A 23,605-nucleotide genomic window follows, 5' to 3' on the forward strand; every position below is an offset into this window, starting at 1 on the left:
TGATTTCCCCTGTGTCTCGTTCTCCAGCGATTACCTTCAAGTCCTACCTTCACAATTCATGTTCATCCGTCACAAACAGAGGTGTGTGTATCCAACCTGGTTTCCTCTTCACCTGAATCCCACGAGTCCCTGCACCTGCAAGGAAAAGACATTCCATCATTCTCACATCCAAAGAACATCAAGTCTCTACTGTGTGTCTACTCACCTGTTTGCATTGGGCTTTTGATTCATGCTGTCTCGAATAAACTCTGTTAACCATTCCTCTTTGTGTTCTCCATAACAACTTCTTTTGCCACATACTGTTTTTCGCCTACTATATAGTACACTGTAAACCCTAACGCTCAAAATAATTAATTGGTTTGAGTTGAGCCAACTCAAATTAAACATATTAGTTGAATCAAATTAACTAAGTAGTTCTAAGTATTTAGAACTTTTTCTTTTGAGTTCTCAAAACTGACACATTTTAAGTAATCTGAATTGTTTCATTGTTTTGAGTTTTATGAACTTGTTTCTTTTAATTTAGACAAACTTAAATTGAACCGAAACTGGGCTGGGATTTAATTTCCCAGCATATTTTGCCACAACACTCAAAAGGGACAATAAATGCCAAAATTAAGTGTTAAGGCCTGTACACACGGGACGAATATCGCATGCGCTTATCGCCAGTGTTTTTCGTGACGTTTTTCAGTGAACGTGCTAATTCAGTAGATAGCGCTCCCGGTACACAAGGTGGCGCTGTGGCACTTTACGCTTCTGACACTCGTTGTCACACAGAAGAAGAAGAGAGACAGTATTTACGTGCTTGCCAAAACCATAGACATATTATGTCTATATGGCCAAAACCGTTCACACACTTTTTGCTAACTGGCAAGCAGCATTAGCAGCTCATCTTCTTCTTTGTCTACTTACTACTTCTTCGTCGTATCAATGTGTGCGCTGCAAGAATGTTTTGTGCTTGAGCGCCACCAAGTAGTGTTTTACTGTCACTTCAGCAGCTCCAGGCACGTGAACATGATCTCAGTGGTCGGACAGTTTTTAACGCGCCGCTTCAAAAAAAAAAAAAACCCAAAGCGTTTTTTAAAAAAATGACGCTTTTACGCCTGCCATTTTGTGTGTCGGTGTGCACACTCACATTGGCGCCCTTTGTTTAGTCACGAGGCGTTAAACGTCGGCTATTAAACGTGCGCGAAAATTATCCCGGTGTGAACAGGCCTTTATATTAAGGTGCAAGATCAACATTAAGTGGGAGATTTAGTATTGTTTAAAGGGTTAGTTCACCCAAAAATGAAAATTCTGTCATTAATTACTCACTCTCATGTCTGAAGCCTTTCTCAGCCATCAGCTTTCAACAAAAATATCTTCAATTGTGTTCTGAAGATGAACGGAGGTCTTACGTGTGTCGAACGACATGAGGGTAAGTAATTAATGACAGAATTTTAATTTTTGGGTGAACTAACCCTTTAATGTTTTATGTTAGTTAAGAAGAGTTTCTGTTATGTTTTTTTTTCTTTTTTTCTGGGAGGGTTACCATCATCATGACGAGTGGAGCATGAGCTTAGTTTGAGAACAGATATATGTTATATGTTTTATATTGCTGTCCTCATTCAGCAAGTGCTATGCTATGCAAATGCTATTATGTTAAAGCTAGTCAAGATAATTAGCTTCAGTCAACAAATGGGAAAACAAAGTTACTTGTGCTGCTTATTTGAAAAAGTAACTCAGATATTTTGTTGTAAATTTGAAAGCAATGTGTTACTTTAGTTACTTGAAAAAAGTAATCTGATTACGTAACTCGCATTACTTAGAATGCATTACCTCCAACACTGTACGTCACAATAGGGAAGAAAAGACTATCGCAACTTCCATTTAACTCAGATCTTCTTCCACTGCAGAAGGGCAACCTTACTTCTTAGAAAGATGATTTGTGAGTCAAATTAAACAGAATGAACTTGTTAGTGGTCATGTTGAGTGAAGGAATTGATTGACAATTTTATGGAATACAATGATAATATGAATATGTTTATGAAAATATAAATTTTCCAGGTTTCAGGTCTAACATGCTGAAGTGTCATAGAGCAAGAAGAAAGGAGATAATGAATGTTGTTCTGGATGACAGGACATATTAAATCAACATTCCCTTCTGCTGGGCTTGGCCTTCACTATAACACTATGAAAACATGAATTCCAAGTTCAGACCACACAAGGCTGCTTGACTTTCTTTTAAGAGAAGTTGTTAAATGTTTTATTGGTGCGTCTCCGACATCTAAAAATGTTATGATATATTGCTAATGTGACAACATTAGGCAAATAGTTGAGCTCTGCTCACATAAATGGTCATGTAGGGAACGTTGTGTCAATGTCAATGGAAAAATGTTTGAGTTAGTGCATATTTATTTTGAGGGCATTTTTAGTGCAATATTTTGTATTATTTGAATTTATTTTTAATGTATTTTGCTAAATTATATTTTCATTTTTTATTATAATTATTTATTTGTTTTGCTTTGCAGTATAAGTATTAAAAAAAAAATTTAACAAGAGACGCATCATTTTACTTAAAGGCAACTTAAAGTGACACACAATGCAGTCAATCTATAATTTATCCATAGTTTTCAGTGATCTGGAAATATAAAAAGGGGCTTTTTCCACCCAGAGGTGTGTGTATGTTCTCTGTGTAGCTCAATATGGACAATCTGTGATCAACCGGCTTTATATTGAGGAATATATATTTATAGCAAAGACTGTTCCATATTATCATGCCTATTAATAGCCTATATAGCGCTGACACTAAGACCAATGAGAGTTTACTCAGCTCATTTTCTGCCTGGCCAGTCCTCTGCTGTGGTACAAGGCCAGTTTAGACAACTCAGTGATGAGTATTCGAGAGAGAGAGAGAGAGAGAGAGAGAGAGAGAGAGAGAGAGAGAGAGAGAGAGAGAGAGAGAGAGAGAGAGAGAGAGAGAGAGAAAGCATCCATGCATCACTTTGTCCAGATGGTGGTGTACATGTACTTTTTGTTCCATCGATCTGGAGAAGTGATGTTGATGGTTTGTGAGGGAAGCTAATTAATAAAACATTTAATTTCTAATATCAAATTATGTATTTGGCTGAAAGTTCTTGCACCATAGTGCATTTTCATCAGTAAACGCACAAAACGAACTTTAACAGTACTATGGTACAGTGATGGTATCAGATGATAATGCCATGGTACTTTGATATTGATTGTACTTCGATTTACATGTAAGACAAAGAACTTTGAAGAATACAATGTGGTTCTACCGTAGTACACATAAAAAAAACAAAAATTGTGCGACTTTGAACCATGTTGTTATTGTTAACTCAAACTAAAAGTATTAAAAATAGTTGTTAATTAAAATAAGGTTAAAATACAAATATAAGATGAAAAATTTTAAAGAAAATGGAATTTTTGCCTTGACAGCTGAAATAAAATACGTTGAAGTACAAAAATTACTAAAACTGAAATAGATATAAATTAGATATAAATAAATAATTTGTTCATTTGGTAACATTAGTTAATGTATTAACTAATATCAACTAACCATGAGCAACATTTGTTTCTGTATTTGTTCATCTTTGTTAATGAAAATATAGTTGGTCATTGTTTGTTCATGTTAGTTCACAGTGCAGTAACTAACAAATATAATATAACAAATATAATGTTGAAATTAAAATTAACAAAGATTAATGCATGCTGTACAAGTGCAGTTCATTATTACTTCATGTTAACCAATGACTAATGTTAACTAATTAAACCTTATTGTTACCAATAAGTGTTACCAAATATATAGATATAGATATAAATACAGTTAAAAAGAATATTAAAGTTAAATAGAACATAAATATTAAATAAAAATTACAAAATCATATAAAAAAGTTAATATAGTTAAACTAGAATTAAAATGAAAACTGAAAATATATAAAAAATAAAAGCTAGTAAAAAATGTTTTATACCAAAATAGTATATAAATAATACTAAAATAAAGCCGTTTTTTTTTTTAGATATGCGAAGTGATTACACTTATAAAATGTATACATTTTACCAAAAACTTACACTGAAAGATTTATTACATATTTTAAGACCAGAACAGTGGACTCTTTTTTTTTTTTACTCTTTTCCCTTAGGCAACCTCCCAGTACTAGCCTAGAAATCTAGACGCACCCTAGCGGCAGAAAATGTATTTTGCCGCGAGTGTCTAGCAACTCTCGGTAGACCTGAGAGCTGGAAAAACCAAACTCTGGTCAGGCCAATCACAGCGTGTGTAGAGTCGGTGGGCGGGCTTAACATAATGACGGCACGTCATGGCAGAGTTGCGGAGGTTCTGCGTGCTACTCGTAAACAAAGAAGCTGACGAACAGTGGTCTTTTGAATCGGCTTTGGCCGCGACTCTGGAAGACTTGGAGTTAAGCTTTTATTTGAGAAAAGAACAAAGAACGGCACTGAAGTCATTCTTAAGAAAAGAAGATATGTTAGAAGTTTTGCAGACCGGATACGTTGAAAGTCTATCAACTAACGTTAGCTCGGCTTCACCTTCTTCTTCGCTCTGGTTGGTTGTGGCGCTCATGGCGCTGTCCAATTGCGTGCAGAGGGAATTTGAAAGACAGCCGTTTATCCCGCCCCTCAGATTGAGCCCTGTCAATCAATGGTGAGTTTCCAGACCCAACATCTTGACTGGCTTGTCAGGCTATCCCAGTACACCACAGCATAAAAAAGTACTAAAGACCCTCAGAACACCTTAGCAACCATAATGCCCTGACAACCACCCTGAACACACTATAGCATCGTGACGGTGAGTTTTGCACAAACAAGCACCATTTCAAATCTACATATTGATCAAATGGTTAAAGCTTAGAGGACAAGAGACTATATTTTGGTTCAAGTTAAATTTACATTTTAATCACAGCCAGAGGAATCCTAAAGTGTCCTGAAGATCACACACACGGCAAATAAGAGCTCCCATGGGTCTGAAGGCATCGCTGTGTGAAACAATACACCCTCTTCCTCATGTGTCTCTGCGCTATACTGACCTCTCTCTGAAAGATAGACCTCTTTATGTCTGTCTCAATGCTTCACCAAAATCCTCCCTATGGAAATCAGCCCGGCTCGTGCTTAACCCCTCCCTCCCTGTCTCTCTATCTCTCTATCTCTCTCTCTCTAGCTCCTTCCATAACCTCCTCCCGAACTCAGTCTGTGGTTGCAGTGATGTGTCTGTTTTTCAAAGTCCCCCATCCTTCCTCTTTTTCCCTGTCCTCCTCAAGGACTGCCTGGCTGGGCATCGGCGGTTAGGACTCCTGCTCCAGAGTCCACGGATGGGGACCTGCAGCCATTTGTGAGGGTAAGAAAAGCTATCAGTCTTTATTTAGGAGAATCTTTTGAGAGTGCTAAATTAATTTATTAAAGTGAGCATCAATTGCGGTTACAGTTATTGTTAGTATGTTTTGCTGTAAATAGTGGTAACGTGGAGAACTTACGTTTTTTTTTTATATAATATTGCTGTATTTTTTTTTGTTTAGTTTCCAGTGCAGTAAAGATCTTTAGCTATGCAAAAAATGGTATGACCGTGTGAGGGGCTAAACATTTGGAATCATATTTTAAAACAATGCCAGTGACAAATTAACAGAAAGTGTCACAAAATACTGTTTGACTGGTACATAATGCAAAGCTTTTCAGAGTTATAATATACAGATATTATATATATATATATTCTAATTATAAAATATATATATACAGATACAATATATTGAAAGGGTAAAAATGCGTGTGTGTGTGACTGGTACATGCAAAGTCAGAGTTACAACATACCGATATTATATATATATATTAAAAATAATATTTGTATGTATTATAGTACAATGCAAATCTTCCACTGTTATTTACATTCTCTTATCAAACAGCTTTTAAAAAACGAGTGTTAACTGGTTTGTTCTGAACATAAATCAGTTATTTGACGTGTTGTGTCCTGTGTTTTGTCATCTTAATATTTTCTCCAAGAACTACAGGATATCCAAGAGGTCAACTATGGAAGTCATAAAGATAGCTTTAAAAATTTGTTCTATTGTTTTTGAGCGCCTTGTGTAATCAAGAAGCTGCAAATTACAAGACCTCTGTTTCGGCATCCCTCTCATCTTCTCTCTTCCTTTGTACAAAACAATGAAACAGTCTTTTCCTGCACATCCTGATATGGATGGTATTGCTATAGCGTTGTCCTTGAGCTCATATATTGTCTCAGGTGTACCAGTCGATTATGAATAATTGAGCGTGTTCATTAGAGCAAAATGTCCATGGAGAGGGATCTGAAACCTTACACATTGACTCCCTGTACATCCCAGAATGCAAAACAGTGGCCATTTATACTTCAACTAAATGTGGTGATTTCCCAAGAGACTGTGTAAATAGAGCCATGGTTCATTATTTAGAAAAAACATCTTTTTTTCATTATTGTCTGCCGATTAGATGCGCTGATTCTTTGAACAAACATAGAATGCGTGGGTAGTTGCCCTTATAGGCAAAGGGCAACACATGTGAACTAGTGCAGTAATGGAAAACATTGCTGTTTGTCATTCTCATAGTTTAGGCTATGCTCTAAGCTGCAATGTCATGCTTTGAGCTTAAACAGCTTGTACGAGTTATTTGAAATGAATCTTTTGAGACCCTAATTCTATGTGGTAGTCTCTGGATGGGAACTTTGGAAATCCCTGTTCTTGGAATTAAGCTCTTATGAGGAAACAGTGCAAGGCCAGTGTAGATTTACGTGGAATCCCAGTCATTTTGGTTTCTTAATTTGTGATTCTAACAATTGAATGCACTTTTTTTTATTTGGCCATCAAGTTTCCCAAAATGTATGTGTAATTTCACAACCTTGTCTTATGACTCTTGAGTATGAGAGCATTAAACATAAAGGGGGTTTTCAGAGGGATGCCATTGAAGAACCTTTCACAACCCTTTTCCAATAAAGAACCTTTGGTGCATTGGAAAGGTTTCATGGATGTCAAAGGTTATTCATGGAATAAACAAATAACAGATGTTTAATAGCATCTTATTTAAACGTCAGCTGCAAAAAAAAAAAAAAATGTATTAATCAGTTAAAACTTTAATTTAATGAATCAATTTCATCAACTCTGATTCAATGATTCATTTGCATTATCACTTAAAGGGATAGTTCACCCCAAAATGAAAATTTGGTCGTCATTTACTCACCCTCATGTTGTTCCAAACCTGTATGAGTTTCTTTCTTCAGTTGAACACAAAAGAAGATATTTTAAAGAATGTTGGTAATCAAACAGTTGACTATTTGACTTAAAGGATTAGTTCACTTAAAAATTAAAATGTCCTGATATTTTACTCACCCTCATCTCATCCAATATGTTTATGTCTTTCTTTCTTCAGTCGAAAAGAAATTAAGTTTTTTGAGGAAAGCATTCCAGGATTTTTCTCCCCATCATAGACTTCCATGGCAACCAAAGTGTTGAAGGTCCAAATCAATGCAGTTTCAAGGGAAGGGCTTCAGAGGCTCTGCGTGATCCCAGATGAGGATAGGATCTTATCTAACGAAACGATTGGTCATTAAAAAAAAAATACAAAAAAAGAATATACTTTTTAACCTAAATTGCTCCTCTTGCGCTGCTCTGCGACGTGCCAATGATTGCGCAATCACGTCGGAAAAGTCACACTAGACGTAGGCAGAAGTACTGCCCCGTGTTTACAAAGCACTCGTGCAAAGACTAATACAAACATTTTTTGTAAAGGGCATTTGTATTAGTCCTCGCACATTCGCTTCGGGCGGTACATCTGCCTACGTCTACCGTGAACTTTCCGATGTGTTTGCGCAATCCTTGGTACATCGTAGAGCGGCGCAAGATGAGCAATTAAGGTTAAAACGTTTTTTTTGGGGGGGGGAATGACCGATCATTTCGCTAGATAAGATCCTATTCCTCATCTGGGATCGCGCAGAGCCTCTGAAGCCCTTCCTTTGAAACTGCATTGATTTGGACCTTCAACATTTTGGTTGCCATTGAAGTCTATGATGGCGAGGAAAATCCTGCAATGTTTTCCTCAAAAAAACTTAATTTCTTTTCGACTGAAGAAAGAAAGACATGAACATCTTGGATGACATTGGGGTGAGTAAAATATCAGGAAATAATCCTTTAAAGTATGTTCTTTAAAATATCTTCTTAACATTTTCATTGAGAGGGTTTCATTTTCCTATATTTTTTCCTTTTGTTATTTAGTAACAAACTGTGGAAAACATCCCTGTTTTTACTATATTTTACCTATGGCTTGGTTTCACATGAGACAATATGAGCTCAAGGACATTGGTATACCCGCCATATCAGGAAGCGTATGTAATAGTATATTTTTGTTTGTTTCTAAAAAGGAAGAAAGAAGATAAGGAGGATACAAAAATAGAGGCATTGTGATTCATACTCTCTTGATTACACATATTTTACATTTTTTAGATATATCTAGAAACCTTAAAAATAAAAAAATGAGGTCTGGCATTGAGAAAGGGGATAATTTAATATCAACAAAAGATTTCCCCACGGAAATATAGATATATTAAAGGCTTTCGTTAACAGGCATGTCTAATGCATGAGAACAAGATTCCTCTCCATAAAATCTAAACCTCTGGATAAAATGGGGTTTCCACATAATTTTTTATGCGTGATACCTATATTTATCAAATTTTATCGCATTCTTGAAACCGGCAAAACCATCAGCCCCTTCTGAGGAGAGAGGCAAAGAGCATTTGAACAGCTTTGTAATTATAATCATTTGGGATCTCTCAATCACAGGAACATGCTTTAATGCAAAAAAACATTGGTGCTGCCAGTGAACCTGATATTTTTACTACATCGAGTCAGATCCGTAGAACAATAAGCATATCATATAAACACACTCAGAGAGACCCATATAAACAAAAAACATGCTCCTCCTCATTGATTGTGGATCTCTTAAATGAGCGATAATTTGTTTTATAGAGATATTTTCAGAAGGGAGAACCACATCAGTAGTAAAGTACTTAAAGCCTTTAAGAGAAAACCTCTCTTCTGTAACCTAGCACACGCTCATCTGTAGTTAAAGATTTATCATTTATCAGCTTCTGTATCAAAACAACTATAGAGTGAAGGGTCACGAAGAGCCATAAAAGTCTCATTACAACATGATGTAACTGTCTGTGATAATGGGATTATGCTTTTCTGGAAATTGAAATTATCCGTGCAAGATCATTCTTGCATTTTGAGACCATTCGAATGAACGTTTTTGAAAGCATCTGTGGATCACTATTAATTCAGAAATGCATTGTGAAAATTCTCCAATTTACCATTGTCTGCATTTGATAAGGTCAACCATTCAACCCTGGTATTGTAAGAAAATATTACTATATGTACTTACTATGGATTAGGGTTTGGTTTGGTTTAGAGTTAGTTGCATCTAATAATGCATAATTTATTGTTATTACTATAGTAACTGCATGTAACATATGTAACAATGACACTGTAAAATAAAGTGCTACTATTTACTCTCTTTTTTTTTTAAATATCTTTAAAATATGTATACTGTATAGAAATATAAGTTTACCAAAAACCAGCATTTAGTCCCAAGCTATCAAATAATTTTAGTCCTGTTACCTGTTATACTTATTATTATTTATATTTATTTAATGTTATCATTAGAAAATAGCAAAAGTGAATAAACAACATTTTATTTTATGATGGTTAAGGCCTCTTTTCAGTGACCATTTGTACCGTATTTGTGGAAATATATGTATGGGTTATACCCATTTTGAATAATTTCTATGGTATTAAAGTTCCCCTATAATGCTATTTTAAAGGCTCCTGATTTAGTTAGATGTAGTCTCCTTTATACAGGTCAAAAAACACTTTCATTTTCTCATATAATTTACATTGCACATCACCACATTATTCAATGATTCTCAAACGACTGGCTGTCTAATGTCTCTCTAAATCCCTCCTTTCAGCGAGCTACTCTGCACTGATTGGTCAGATGCCCCAGTCTGTTGGATTGGTTTACCACTTACAGCGTGTGTTTCGGAAGCTAAACGCCCATTACCATAACTGAACTTCAACTCCGGAGGCTCCTCAGTCCTCAGTGATTGTACACACTGTAAAGACAGTAATGATCACGTCAATTTTACCATATAAATCCGAGCCTGAGTCCGATGATGAAACATTGGAAGAACTAGTTATTCAACCCGAAGGACATGAGCAGGACGTTTCTCAGTGATACACTACTCAGTTTGAGGTACATTATGAGATGTTGCAACTATAATTCATCCCCATCAGCATTACCATGTCCATCAACAAACCCATGTGGGTGTATATTTCTAATTTATTGCGGTGGACATGCGGGAACTTTGATTAACTGAATGCCTGAGGTAATGTTACAGTTCGTAAAACGAATCTTGCTTTATCCTTTATCTTTACTCAAAGTAGAAAGATAATCTGCATTAGACACAGTTTATGGTAATTGTGGCCCACAGCTGCTTAGCAGAATTATTTCAGTAAGACATTAATAACGTGACTTAGCCGGTTAGCCAGAGCCATACACAATATAAAACACAAAACTATGTATTTTGAACACCCGGTAGAAAATATAGAACGTTACATCAATAATTCATACTTACAGGTTTTGATTCTGAGGAGCAAGCTGGTCCAAATAAACTGGGTACTGACCCATCTTTCTTGACCAAGCGTTTTGTGAATCCCGTGTTGAACTCGGAGATTTGAGAAGCAGTCATCAGTAACATGACGGGTTTGTGGGCGAGTCAAGTTGTTTGTGGATGGACAACTTACAACATAGGTGGGCTGTCTTCATAGCGCGAATGTCTTTTCTAGAGACATAGAACAATCATGTAGTATTGGAAATACCAACGACTCATATAGGCGATTCTTTCTTTTGGGAGACAATAACTTAATTTATTGTGCACTTTCGACTTTACAGCTTTGTAGAACTTTTACATTCACAAAACAGCTACAGTATATTACACACTCTCAAAAAAATGGTACAAAAATTGTACCATTTAAGGTACAAGTGGCCGTCACTGGGGTGGTACATTTTTGTACCTCTAAGTCAGGAGTAGGCATGTTTGGTCCTTGAGAGCTGATGTCCTGCAGAGTTTAGCTCCAACCCTAAGCCACCACAGTATAAAACTCATGGCTCCCAGCATGCATTGCCGCATTAAGTATGTTACCATTGTTGAGATTCATGCTGATTCTTGATATCTGAGTGCGTCTAAACTTTTTTCCCCCTAGAATGTATTTAAAAATCAAAATTCAGAATGTCTGATCTGTGGCAAAAAAGTATTGTTGGTGAATATTATGTATTAACCTTTGTATTCAGTGATGAGTTTAGTCAAACATTTTTCTTCATGATCATTTTTGTTTATGGCTTCTTTTGATTTGAACAGATGACACTTGTTAACACTGTAACAAAAACCACAAACTCACCTTAAAAGCCAAGAGTAAAACTGCCCAACAAAATGAAACACTGATCACCATTTTCAATAAAACATCAACATCTAAATCTCTGTTAGTTCTCAATAAGATATAGATATCTTTCAGGGTTGGAGCCAAACTCTGCAGGACAGCGAATCTCTAGGACCGAACTTGCCTACCCCTGCTCTAAGTAGAGGAAAACAATGGTATAATTGTACCCTAAGGACCAATTGTGTACCTTTAAAGGTACAATTATACATTTTTTTCCCCAAGGAACAAAATTGTACCTCCACTGTACCTTTTTTTCTGAGAGTGCACACTGCATTAAATGGAATATTTGAAAAACCATAATAGGGGCACCTTAAATATTTTCCTAAAACATATTAACACCATTCTGCCATAGAAACAACATAGATTTGACTGATTCCTAAATTAAATGATGATAAATGCAATGAAATTGAATATGTGGGAAAGAATGGCTCCAGTCAGAATTGCAAAAGGCAATCACAAAGACACCATGCTCCCACATAAATCCCCGATAGGGCAAATACAGAAGTAATTATGAGGTGACAGAAGACCAATCATTCCTGCCTTCTCCAATTCTCACTCACAGTGTGAATTTGCCCACCTAAGCAGGACAGTTGATGAATCAGCACCCTCATAGCAGGCAATCATGTTCCACAACATAAACCCTCTCATATTGTTTGCCAGGAGGAAAAAATGAATGGCTTTTAAATATACTGCGATTCAATTCCAATAAGTACGCAAAACAATGCACATTGCAAAGGCAAAATGCACAATTTGACCCTTTATTTTTCTTTACAGGAAAAGAATCAAAGCACATTAGCAAGGGAAGTAAGTTCGTAAAACTCAATGTCATGCGGTAAAAGGAAATATACAGAGCAAAGAGATTATTTCTGCTTTCTGCACTGAGTCTGAAAGCAAATAAACATGTTTGGCACAGAGCTGATCACCTCATCCTCTCAGGAGGGGGGCAGTTATGGGAGTAATCAAAGTTAAACACAGAAGGAAAGGTAGAAAGTGGAAAGATAAGACAAGTAAATGAGGGAGAGTGTGGTGCACTCATTCCATCTGTTCTAATTGACTGTTTTTAACCTATGAGGGCAAGCTGTCTCTGTCATTAACACAATGACCCGATGAGAGGACAAGAGCATAGTAAAATTCCATTCTGCTCATTCTGCACAACAGACTCCGTAACAAAACACGTTCAGCACACAAAAAAAGATTCATTTCACATTGATTTCAGTTGTTGCTCAAAGGTTTTTGCTCATATTTAGACAGAGGTTTTAACGTTTTCTTCCTGTTCTCTTTCCTTTCACAAGAGGAACTCAGAGGCCATGATTGACTGGCACAATGGCACAGCGCCCGACCAGCGGGAGGATGAGCGCAGCGCTCAGGAGAGGTCAGAGTGTGTGCTGGCTTACATCCCTGTCGTCTACTACAGTGCTCTGTTGTGTGTTGGAGTGCCAGGTATGAGATGTGCATTTTAATACCTATATAAATATGGGTCCGTTTATTGAGAAATCGATGGAGAATGCATTTTAAGTTATTTAAGGTCAAAATCAAGATGCGATTTTTGATTGAATTTAAAGAAAGTATGATGGAATGGAATGAAATTCAAAGACAGTGCAGTAAAATTTGTTTGTATTAAAGCGTAATTTTTCTGAATGAATTACCCCGAAACGTCAAAAACGTTCAAAAAACCCCTTATGAAGAAAACAAAAACAAGGACCGTGACGTCGCCCGGTACGGCGCAGCCGGGGCCCCACCCTGGAGCCAGGCCTGGGGTTGGGGCTCGTATGCGAGCGCCTGGTGGCCGGGCCTTCCCCCACGGGGTCCGGCCGGGCTCAGCCCCAAGGAGCGACGTGGGGACACCTTCCCGTGGGCTCACCACTCACGGGAGGGACCGTAAGGGGCCGGTGCAAAGCGAATCGGGCAACAGTCGAAGGCGGGGGCCTAGACGACCCGATCCCTGGACACGGAAACTGGCTCTTGGGACATGGAATGTCACCTCGCTGGCGGGGAAAGAGCCTGAGATTGTGCGTGAGGTTGAGAGGTTCCGACTAGAGATAGTCGGAATCACCTCCACGCACGGCTTGGGCTCTGGAACCACACTCCTCGAGAGGGGATGGACTCTTCACCACTCTGGAGTTGCCCATGGTGAGAGGCGGCGGGCTGGTGTGGGTTTGCTTATAGCCCCCCAGCTCTGCCGCCATGTGTTGGAGTTTACCCCGGTGAACGAGAGGGTCGTTTCCCTGCGGCTTCGGCTCGGGGATAGGTCTCTCACTGTTGTGTGTGCCTACGGGCCAAACAGCAGTGCAGAGTACCCGGCCTTCTTGGTGTCCCTGGGAGGGGTGCTGGAGAGTGCTCCGACTGGGGACTCCGTCGTTCTACTGGGGGACTTCAACGCCCACGTGGGCAATGACAGTGAAACCTGGAGGGGCGTGATTGGGAGGAACGGCCCCCCTGATCTGAACCCGAGTGGTTTTCAGTTATTGGACTTCTGTGCTAGTTACAGTTTGTCCATAACGAACACCATGTTCAAGCATAAGGGTGTCCATCAGTGCACATGGCACCAGGAAACCCTAGGTCGTAGGTCAATGATCGACTTTGTGGTCGTTTCATCTGACCTGCGGCCATATGTCTTGGACACTCGGGTGAAGAGAGGGGCGGAGCTGTCAACTGATCACCACCTGGTGGTGAGTTGGATCCGATGGCGGGGGAGGAAGCGGGATAGACTCAGTAGACCCAAACGTACTGTGAGGATCTGCTGGGAACGTTTGGCCGAGTCTCCTGTCAGAGAGATCTTCAACTCCTGCCTCCGGCAGAACTTCGACCGGATCCCGAGGGAGGCTGGAGATATTGAGTCCGAGTGGACCATGTTCTCCACCTCCATTGTCAAAGCGGCTGCTCGGAGCTGTGGACGCAAGGTCTCCGGTGCCTGTCGAGGCGGCAATCCCCGAACCCGGTGGTGGACACCGGAAGTAAGGGATGCCGTCAAGCTGAAGAAGGAGTCCTATCGGGCCTGGCTGGCTTGTGGGACTCCTGAGGCAGCTGACAGGTACCGGCAGGCTAAACGGACTGCAGCCCGGGTGGTTGTGGAGGCAAAAACTCGGGCCTGGGAGGAGTTCGGTGAGGCCATGGAAAAGGACTATCGTCTGGCCTCGAAGAGATTCTGGCAAACCGTCCGGCGCCTCAGGAGGGGGAAGCAGTGCCCTACCAACGCTGTTTACAGTGGCGATGGGTGGCTGTTGACCTCGACTGGGGATGTTGTCGGACGGTGGAAGGAATACTTTGAGGATCTCCTCAATCCCGCCGTCACGTCTTCCATTGAGGAAGCAGAGGCTGGGGGCTCAGAGGAGGACTCGTCCATCACCCAAGCTGAAGTCACCGAGGTGGTCAAGAAACTCCTCGGTGGCAAGGCACCGGGGGTGGATGAGATCCGCCCTGAGTACCTCAAGTCTCTGGATGTTGTGGGGCTGTCTTGGCTGACACGCCTCTGCAGCATCGCGTGGCGGTCGGGGACAGTGCCTCTGGGATGGCAAACCGGGGTGGTGGTCCCTCTTTTTAAGAAGGGGGACCGGAGGGTGTGTTCCAACTATAGGGGGATCACACTTCTCAGCCTCCCCGGGAAAGTCTATGCCAGGGTACTGGAGAGGAGAATTCGGCCGATAGTGGAACCTCGGATTCAGGAGGAACAGTGTGGTTTTCGTCCTGGTCGTGAAACACTGGACCAGCTCTATACCCTCTACAGGGTGCTGGAGGGTTCATGGGAGTTTGCCCAACCAGTCCACATTTGTTTTGTGGATTTGGAGAAGGCATTCGACTGTGTCCCTCGCGATGTCCTGTGGAGGGTGCTGGGGGAATATGGGGTCCGGGGTCCTTTGCTGAGGGCTGTCCGGTCCCTGTATGACCGAAGCAGGAGTTTGGTCCGCATTGCCGGCAGTAAGTCAGACTTGTTCCCGGTGCATGTTGGACTCCGGCAGGGCTGCCCTTTGTCGCCGGTTCTGTTCATAATTTTTATGGACAGAATTTCTAGGCGCAGCCAAGGGCCGGAGGGTGTCAGGTTTGGGGACCACACGGTTTCGTCTCTGCTCTTTGCAGATGACGTTGTCGTGTTGGCCCCTTCTAACCAGGACCTTCAGCATGCACTGGGACGGTTTGCAGCCGAGTGTGAAGCGGCTGGGATGGGGATCAGCACCTCCAAATCCGAGGCCATGGTCCTCAGTCGGAAAAGGGTGGCTTGCCCACTTCAGGTTGGTGGAGAGTTCCTGCCCCAAGTGGAGGAGTTCAAGTATCTAGGGGTCTTGTTCACGAGTGAGGGGAGGATGGAACGGGAGATTGACAGACGGATCGGTGCAGCTTCTGCAGTAATGCGGTCGATGTACCGGTCTGTCGTGGTGAAGAAAGAGCTAAGCCGTAAGGCGAAGCTCTCGATTTACCGGTCAATCTACATTCCTACTCTCACCTATGGTCATGAGCTTTGGGTCATGACCGAAAGGACAAGATCCCGGATACAGGCGGCCGAAATGAGCTTTCTCCGCAGGGTGGCTGGGCGCTCCCTTAGAGATAGGGTGAGAAGCTCAGTCACTCGGGAGGAACTCGGAGTAGAGCCGCTGCTCCTCCACATCGAGAGGGGACAGCTGAGGTGGCTCGGGCATCTGTTCCGGATGCCTCCTGAACGCCTTCCCGGGAAGGTGTTTCGGGCATGTCCAACCGGGAGGAGGCCCCGGGGAAGACCAAGGACACGCTGGAGGGACTATGTCTCCCGGCTGGCCTTGGAACGCCTCGGTGTCCCCCCGGAAGAGCTAGAGGAAGTGTCTAGGGAGAGGGAAGTCTGGACATCTCTGCTTAGACTGCTGCCCCCGCGACCCGGCCCCGGATAAGCGGAAGAAGATGGATGGATGGATGGAATTACCCCGAAACGTGCAGCATTTAAAGGTTCAGTGTGTCATTTGCACTGCCCACCACTCACCCCTCCCTTTCGAAGCGCAAAAATGTAGTCAACTGAGACAGCAGAGAGTAGCTTGAGCTCTGTAGAGCAGTTTGTCTGTTTAGGGCAGGGGTGTCCAATCCTGCTCCTGGTGGGCCACTGTCCTGCAGAGTTTAGCTCCAACCCCAATTAAACACACCTGTACTAGCTAATCAAGGTCTTATTATGCTGCGTTCACACCGAACGCGAATAGAGCGTCTGGCGCGAGTGATTTCCATGTTAAGTCAATGGAAAGGCGCGTTGACGCGTGTCTGGAGGTCCTGCGGCGAGATAGACGCGTTTCGCGCGGTGCGATGGACCCCAATTAAACACCTTTTTGTGTCATTAAACACAATTCCACCTCATTCGTGTGTCCAGTTCATGCGAATGACCAGATTGAGCGTCTTGCGCGATGCGCGCATTATGTTATACGCGTATTACGTTTGAAGCAAATTCGCGCCTGACGCCCGAGTTGAAAAATCTGAACTTTGGAGTCAATTCGCGCCGCGTTAACCAATCAGGAGCCTGCTTGCTGCTGTCAAGTGACGTGGTAAAGTGACGTGATGAGAAACCCTAATTTAAAATACTACTATTGTGTCACAAAATGTAGTTTTAAGACTTTTTCAGGTGGGAATGTAGTTGTTTAAAGCTCAAATCTGTGGTTTATTTATAAAAAAAATCTTGTGTTTATGGAGTTGTGAGATCCAGGCGATTACCGGGCGCTCAGTGCTCATTAACCCCAGCAAAATGGCAACTTCACTGTAAGGGGACCCGCAATGTATGTAGATAGAAATGGCTCATTCTAAGGTAATAAAAACATAACGGTTCATTATGTAAGGTCTTTATACACCACTGAAAGCTTTAAGTATATTAGTCCTAATGTAATTTATCATTTAAATCTGTTAATTCATAGATCTGGGAAGTTAAGTGTTCTTCCGCCATTGTCCATAAAATGAAAGTTAATTTCATAAAATGAAAGTTAATTTATTATTAAATGCAATGCAATTTGCTTAACATTAAGCTTTTAGTTGTCTTAACCTCAAATTATTGGTCAGGAAATTGGTTAAATTTAAGCAAATGCACTACTTAAAGCCATTGGCGTCTCAGAAAAATATTTTTTTGTGAATCACAATGAAACACGAGTTGCATGGTGATGCTCCAGAGCGGTGTCTTCGAAAATCTGGTAATAAATATAATAAAAATTAGTCCGTGCTAAGTTACTTTATCTACAGTATTTGTGCAATTCTTGCTAATTTCATAACCAGAGATTTGTGTTTAAAATGCTTAAGACCATTAAAAGACCACTAAATATTTAGTAGTTTCTGGCTTGGCCCATTTTTTTATATATAGCCTATATCTTCACCTTGTCGTTTGATGGAGTTAGGTCATGGTAGATTCATTCATTAAGACACACATCAGACCAGACAAGAAATCATTAAGCAACCGCAAATTACTACACCAATCAGACTGACAGCAGCTTAAGGTCAAGAAAGGTGATCCATCAATCAATCAATCAATCAATCAATCAATAATGATTAATTAGCAACTCATTCTAAAGCTACCCATGAACTGCTACTATAAACCAGATCAGGGACAGATGCTTGGTATTCACAACAGCCCATTTAAATCAGTTTACTAGCTGGCTTATATGAGCTCTCTCTAGTTAACCTAAAAATTAGAATTCTGTCATCATTTACTCAAAAGAAGACATTTTAAATTGTTTTTGTCCATACCATGAAAGTTAATGGGGTCCAAAAAATCATTGCATGGATGTAAAAAACATTTCTAAATGTTCCCCAGAAAGTCAGACAGGTTTGGAATGATGACAGAATTGTAATTTTTTTGGATGAACTATCCCTTTAACCTTAAAGGGACGGTTAAGCCAAAACATTAAGTACTTTTATCATGCTTTTACAGAGTGATATGAAGTGGTCAATAAACTGTAAGGAAAGTTTGTTGGGAAAAAATGCAGCATACACGTTTGGAACAACATTAAGGTGTACAAGAAGAAATAGAATTTTCCTTATATTTGATTCAGTTGCATCTCAGAGTTAAATTCTTCTATTTTGTTCTGCTAATGGAGATGTTTTTTCTATAAATAGTTTCAATGTTTAAACACTTAAAATACACTTATCTCCTGTCTTGTCAACGAGCAAAAGCAGTATATATTAACAGTTGAATCTCTTCTTTGGGGAAAATCAGGGCAAAGGTTTTAGGGGGCCGCCATGTTCTGTAAATATGACCCCTAATCTTTTACTTCCCATCAATCCTGCTGTGTCTACTCCCTCCATTCCCTTGATTTCCATCTCCGTCTTCTGTTTCTCCCTTCTCTGGCCTCATTCCCTCACTGTTGTTTGACTTGTTCATCCTTGTCTACCTCAATTCTTGTTTCTAATTCCAGTTGTCACCTTTTCCCAGTGAACATCCTGACATTGGTGGCTCTTTACCGGCTGGCTGTTCGTACTCAGAAGGCCCTCTACGTGTATCTTCTTGCTCTGACCGGCTCGGACATCCTCAGCCAGTTGTTCATCATCTTCGTGGGATTCCTGCTCGAAACTGCTGTGTTTCACAGAGACGTCCCTGTGCTGCTGCTGCGCTCGGTCAGTATGATGGAGTTTTCCGCCAATCATGCATCCATATGGGCCACCGTACCCCTCACGGTCGACCGCTACGTTGCTTTGTGCCACCCATTACTCCACCGTCAGATCAGCTACCCGGCACGGGCCCGGCGGATCATCGCGGTGGTGTTTACTTTGGCACTGGCATCCGGCGTGCCATTTTTCTGGTGGTCGGACATGTGGAGGGTGAGCCGCGCGCCCAACAACTTGGATACTGCCCTGATTTGGACCCACGTGACTATTATTTACTTTCTTCCATGCTGCATCTTCCTCGTGCTAAACTCCTTGATCATTCTGAGGCTCCGGAAGAGACAGCGGCAGCAGATGTGCAAAGACGAGAGTGGGAAACAACTGGCACTGCCTGGCAAGCTGGGTAAAACCACAGCTATGCTCCTAGCAGTGACTTCTGTGTTTGCTATACTGTGGGCGCCTCGTACTGGAGTGGTGCTCTACCATCTTTATGTGTCATCGGTGCACAACGACTGGCGGGTGCATCTAGCATACGATTTATCCAACATGTTTGCCATGCTAAACACTGCTGTGAATTTCTTTCTGTACTGTTTTGTCAGCAAACCCTTTAGAGCAGCAGTGAGGGATGTCCTGTTGTTCCGGGGGGCACCGTTGCACCCACGTCGGCCCCTTCATCACCAGCGCAATGCTGCCAATGCCTCCACCTCCTCTATTTCCAGCACCAAACGTTCCCAGCGAGAGATCACCCCTCTCTCTCCGAAAAGGGCAGACATCAAGATGTAGTCTTGCTTAAAGGGTTAGTTCACCCAAAAATGAATATTCTGTCATTAATTACTCACCCTCATGTCGTTTCAAACCCGTAAGACTTTCGTTCATCTTCGGAACACAAATTAAGATCTTTTTGATGAAATCTGAGAGCTTTCTGTCCCTTCATAGACAGCTACTCAACTACCACTTTGACACTTCAAAAAGGTCATAAAGAGATCGTAAAAGTAATCCATATGAGTTGAGACAGGATCACTTTATATGATGAATAGATTCAATTTAGGCTTTTATTCACCTATAAATATTGATCAGCGAACATAAACAGAAGCTCAAAGGAACCTGCTTGACGCACGAGAACAAACCTTTTGCATGCTGTGTAACACACGAGAATGAACCTCATTGGTTCTTGCGGAAGCTCAAACGTACTTCGTAATACAAGAATGAACCTCATTGGTTCTTGCGGAAGCTCAAACGTACTGCGTAATACAAGAATGAACCTCATTGGTTCTTGCGGAAGCTCAAACGTACTGCGTAATACAAGAATGAACCTCATTGGTTCTTGCGGAAGCTCAAATGTACTGCATAACACATGAGAATGAACCTCATTGGTTCTTGCGGAAGCTCAAACGTGCTGCGTAACACGAGAATGAGCCTCATTGGTTCTTGCAGAAGCTCAAACGTGCTGCATAACACGAGACTGAACCTCATTGGTTCTTGCAGAAGCTCAAACATACTGCGTAATACAAGACTGAACCTCATTGTTTCTTACGGAAGCTCAAACGTACTGCATAACACATGAGAATGAACCTCATTGGTTCTTCTAGAAGCTCAAATGTGCTGCGCAACACGAGAATGAGCCTCAATGGCTCTTGCATGTCAAACGAACATGCTTGAGCTTTCGTTAACCACAGCTGATGTTTGAGTTGATGAATGTTTATATTTTAATAAAAGCCTAAATTAAATCTGTTCATCATATAAAGCCCCAAAAATTTGGACTAAAACACTCCATTCATATGGATTCGTTTTTACAATCTCTTTATGAACTTTTTGAAGCGTCAAAGTGGTAGTTGCACTGTCTACGGAGGGGTCAGAAAGCTCTCAGATTTCATCAAAAATATCTTCATTTGCATACTGAAGATGAACGAAAGTCTTACAGGTTTGGAACGACATGAGTTTGAGTAATAAATGAAAGAAGTTTCATTTTTGGGTGAACTAACCCTTTAAAGGCATAGTTCACTTTAAAAATGAAAATTCCATTATCATTTACTCACACTTATGTTCATGACATTTCTTTTTTTGTGAAACATGAAACATTCTTTGGAATATCTTCTTTTGTGTTCCGAAGATGAAAGAAAGTCAGTTTACTTGAGTAAATGATTTACAGAATTTACATTTTTGGGTGAACTATCCCTCTAAGTCCCAACAAAGGCATTATCTTGTTCTTAAAATTAACTTGAAAAGAGTCAAAACTCAATATTGTGACTTTTGTGGATTTGAAAGGTTAAAGGTGCAGTCACATAAGTGCAAAACAAAAAGGTTCATTGTCTATTGTCAATATAGAGATGTATGAAGCACAGCTCAAACCAAACCATTTTTAGCACAGCAAATTTGCAAGTGAAATCCGTGGGTAACTTTTTCGCCCTTAAGAGAAAATCTTGCAAATTCGTATTGGAATGACTTGATTTCAGCCTTGAAATTTCGAGAGCAACAATATGTGACCGCACCTTTAGTGTGTAACATTGCGTGATTGGCGTCACCAAAGGGAATAGAAAAAATAATGACTTGTTTCCCACATAACAACATATCCAGATAAACAGATAGCATCCATTCACGCTAATGTGCACCACTACTGTTTAACACTGTCTTATCTGACCTCTGGTTAGTGACCCAAGAGATCACAGTTTACGGTCATTAAACCAAAGCTCAATAATTTTAGCTTTGTCTTGCTGATAAAACAAGTAAGGTTTGCAGGACATCATGGACATCTTCCAATCAAGACACAACCCTGCATAGCTGTGTTATTTATTGTCCTGTCCTCTGCGGGGACAAGAAAACTTACTACAGTATTTATGAAACAAAGATATTTGGCTCATCAAATGAGTATTATGTCTTGTTATTTTCCATAAATGGTTCACCTTCAAAGGAACAGATGGAAATATGAATATTCTGTCATCTTTTACACACATTTGGGTTGTGTTACCAAACTGTATGACTTACTTTCTTCTGTGAAACTCAGGAAGGAGGAAAGCTCTTGTAATGAAACTAAATCGAGATCAAGCACCACAATAACAAAAAAAAAGACAAAAAAAGTATCATGAAACTGTTTCAAATGGCTCATGCCGTATAATCCAGATTTTCTTTGTGTGAGGAAAAGGATGGAATATAATTTCTTATATGAAAATGCCCTATGTTTCTTTGAATTTGTATACAAATATCATAATACACATTCATACTTTTTGTGGAAAGTCATACAGGTTTGAAATAACACAAGGATTTGTTTTTTTTTTTTTTTGTGGGTGAACTATTCCATTTAAATGTTGTATTTTGATATCGCAAGAATGGGTGTCAAATATTTAGTGTTTTGTAAATGTTGCTCATATAGATGAATGAAGTTCTTTGAACACATACAGGCTTTTGTTTTATTCTCACTCATATAGCATTCCATACTATAAAGCATTTTTTGATTTGAAGACATCTTAAAAGTTCGATCAAGACATCATACACTCCATGAGAAACAAATGTGATTAGCATTTCATTTTCTCATCAAACAAGGCGACGTACAGAGTGTTCACAAGGTTACATAGTGTTCTGATCGAGACCTTTCTTTGCATGACTAAGTTAAATCCTTTCAGAGCGCCGTCCAGTGAAGTGGAGCAAGATGGTTGACCTTTTTAACCCTGGTATGGAAAGTGCAGTTGCTGGCTTAGCTGTGCATCGAGTGCATGGCGACTGGATGAGGTTTTAAAAGGGGCTTCGAACGAGTGAAGACACCACTGTACAAACAAACCGCCGAACCAAGGAGCTCAAGGTCCGCTGACTAAAGCCAGCCCCGAGCTTCTGTGCATGGACCCATGCAGCAACAGCTAAAATTGAAATTTGTTAGAATTTACCAGAATCTCCAGAGACATTCTGGGGTCAACTAAATGACTCTGCAATTTGTTATCTGATCAAATATCGTGCAGAGCTTGCCAGTGTGTACTTAAAGAGAACAGATTCAAATTAATTGAGATAGACAAGCTCAATCTAAAGCGAAGTAATGTAGATGTGATGTAAGTAGATGTGATACAATGACCAAAGTCTTGATGTTTTCACTTACACACCTGCCAACTGTATATAAAATTTGAATCTGATGGAAGCAAGACTGCATGAATCAATGTAATAAGTCCTTGACTTAAAGGGATAGTTCACCCAAAAATGAAAATTGCTCCATGATTCACTCACCCTCAAGCCATCCTAGGTGTACATGACATTCTTCTTTCAGACAAATCAGAGTTATGAGTTTTAAAACCCAGCGAATCAATGGGTTTGTGTTAGAATGGATATTTTTCTTACACAAACGCATCACTTCGCTTCCGAAGGCCTTTATTAACCCCCTGGAGCCGTGTGGATTACTTTTATAATGGATGGATGCACTTTTTTGGGCTTCAAATTTTGGGCTGCCATTTACTGCCATTATAGTTTGAATGTAAAAATACACATACATTGTAAAAAAATTATAATTAAAAAAGTCAAATGACTGACAGCAACGGCTGCCAAACAAAAACATAAAATTAAAGTAAAATATCTTA

General features: G+C 40.4%; 1 protein-coding gene across 1 annotated transcript; it reads left to right on the forward strand.

Annotated features, from left to right (window-relative positions):
* Positions 1-12,829: 12,829 nt before the first annotated feature.
* gpr142 (G protein-coupled receptor 142) lies at positions 12,830-19,835 on the forward strand (the record flags this gene model as incomplete). Its single annotated transcript, XM_079801546.1, has 2 exons — positions 12,830-12,962; positions 18,883-19,835. 2 exons carry the CDS (start codon positions 12,830-12,832, stop codon positions 19,833-19,835), a joined length of 1,086 nt encoding a protein of 361 aa, XP_079657672.1.
* Positions 19,836-23,605: the final 3,770 nt, after the last annotated feature.

This window comes from Gobio gobio (genome assembly GCF_949357685.1).
Source record: "Gobio gobio genome assembly, chromosome: 20".
Taxonomy (NCBI): Eukaryota; Metazoa; Chordata; class Actinopteri; order Cypriniformes; family Gobionidae; genus Gobio; species Gobio gobio.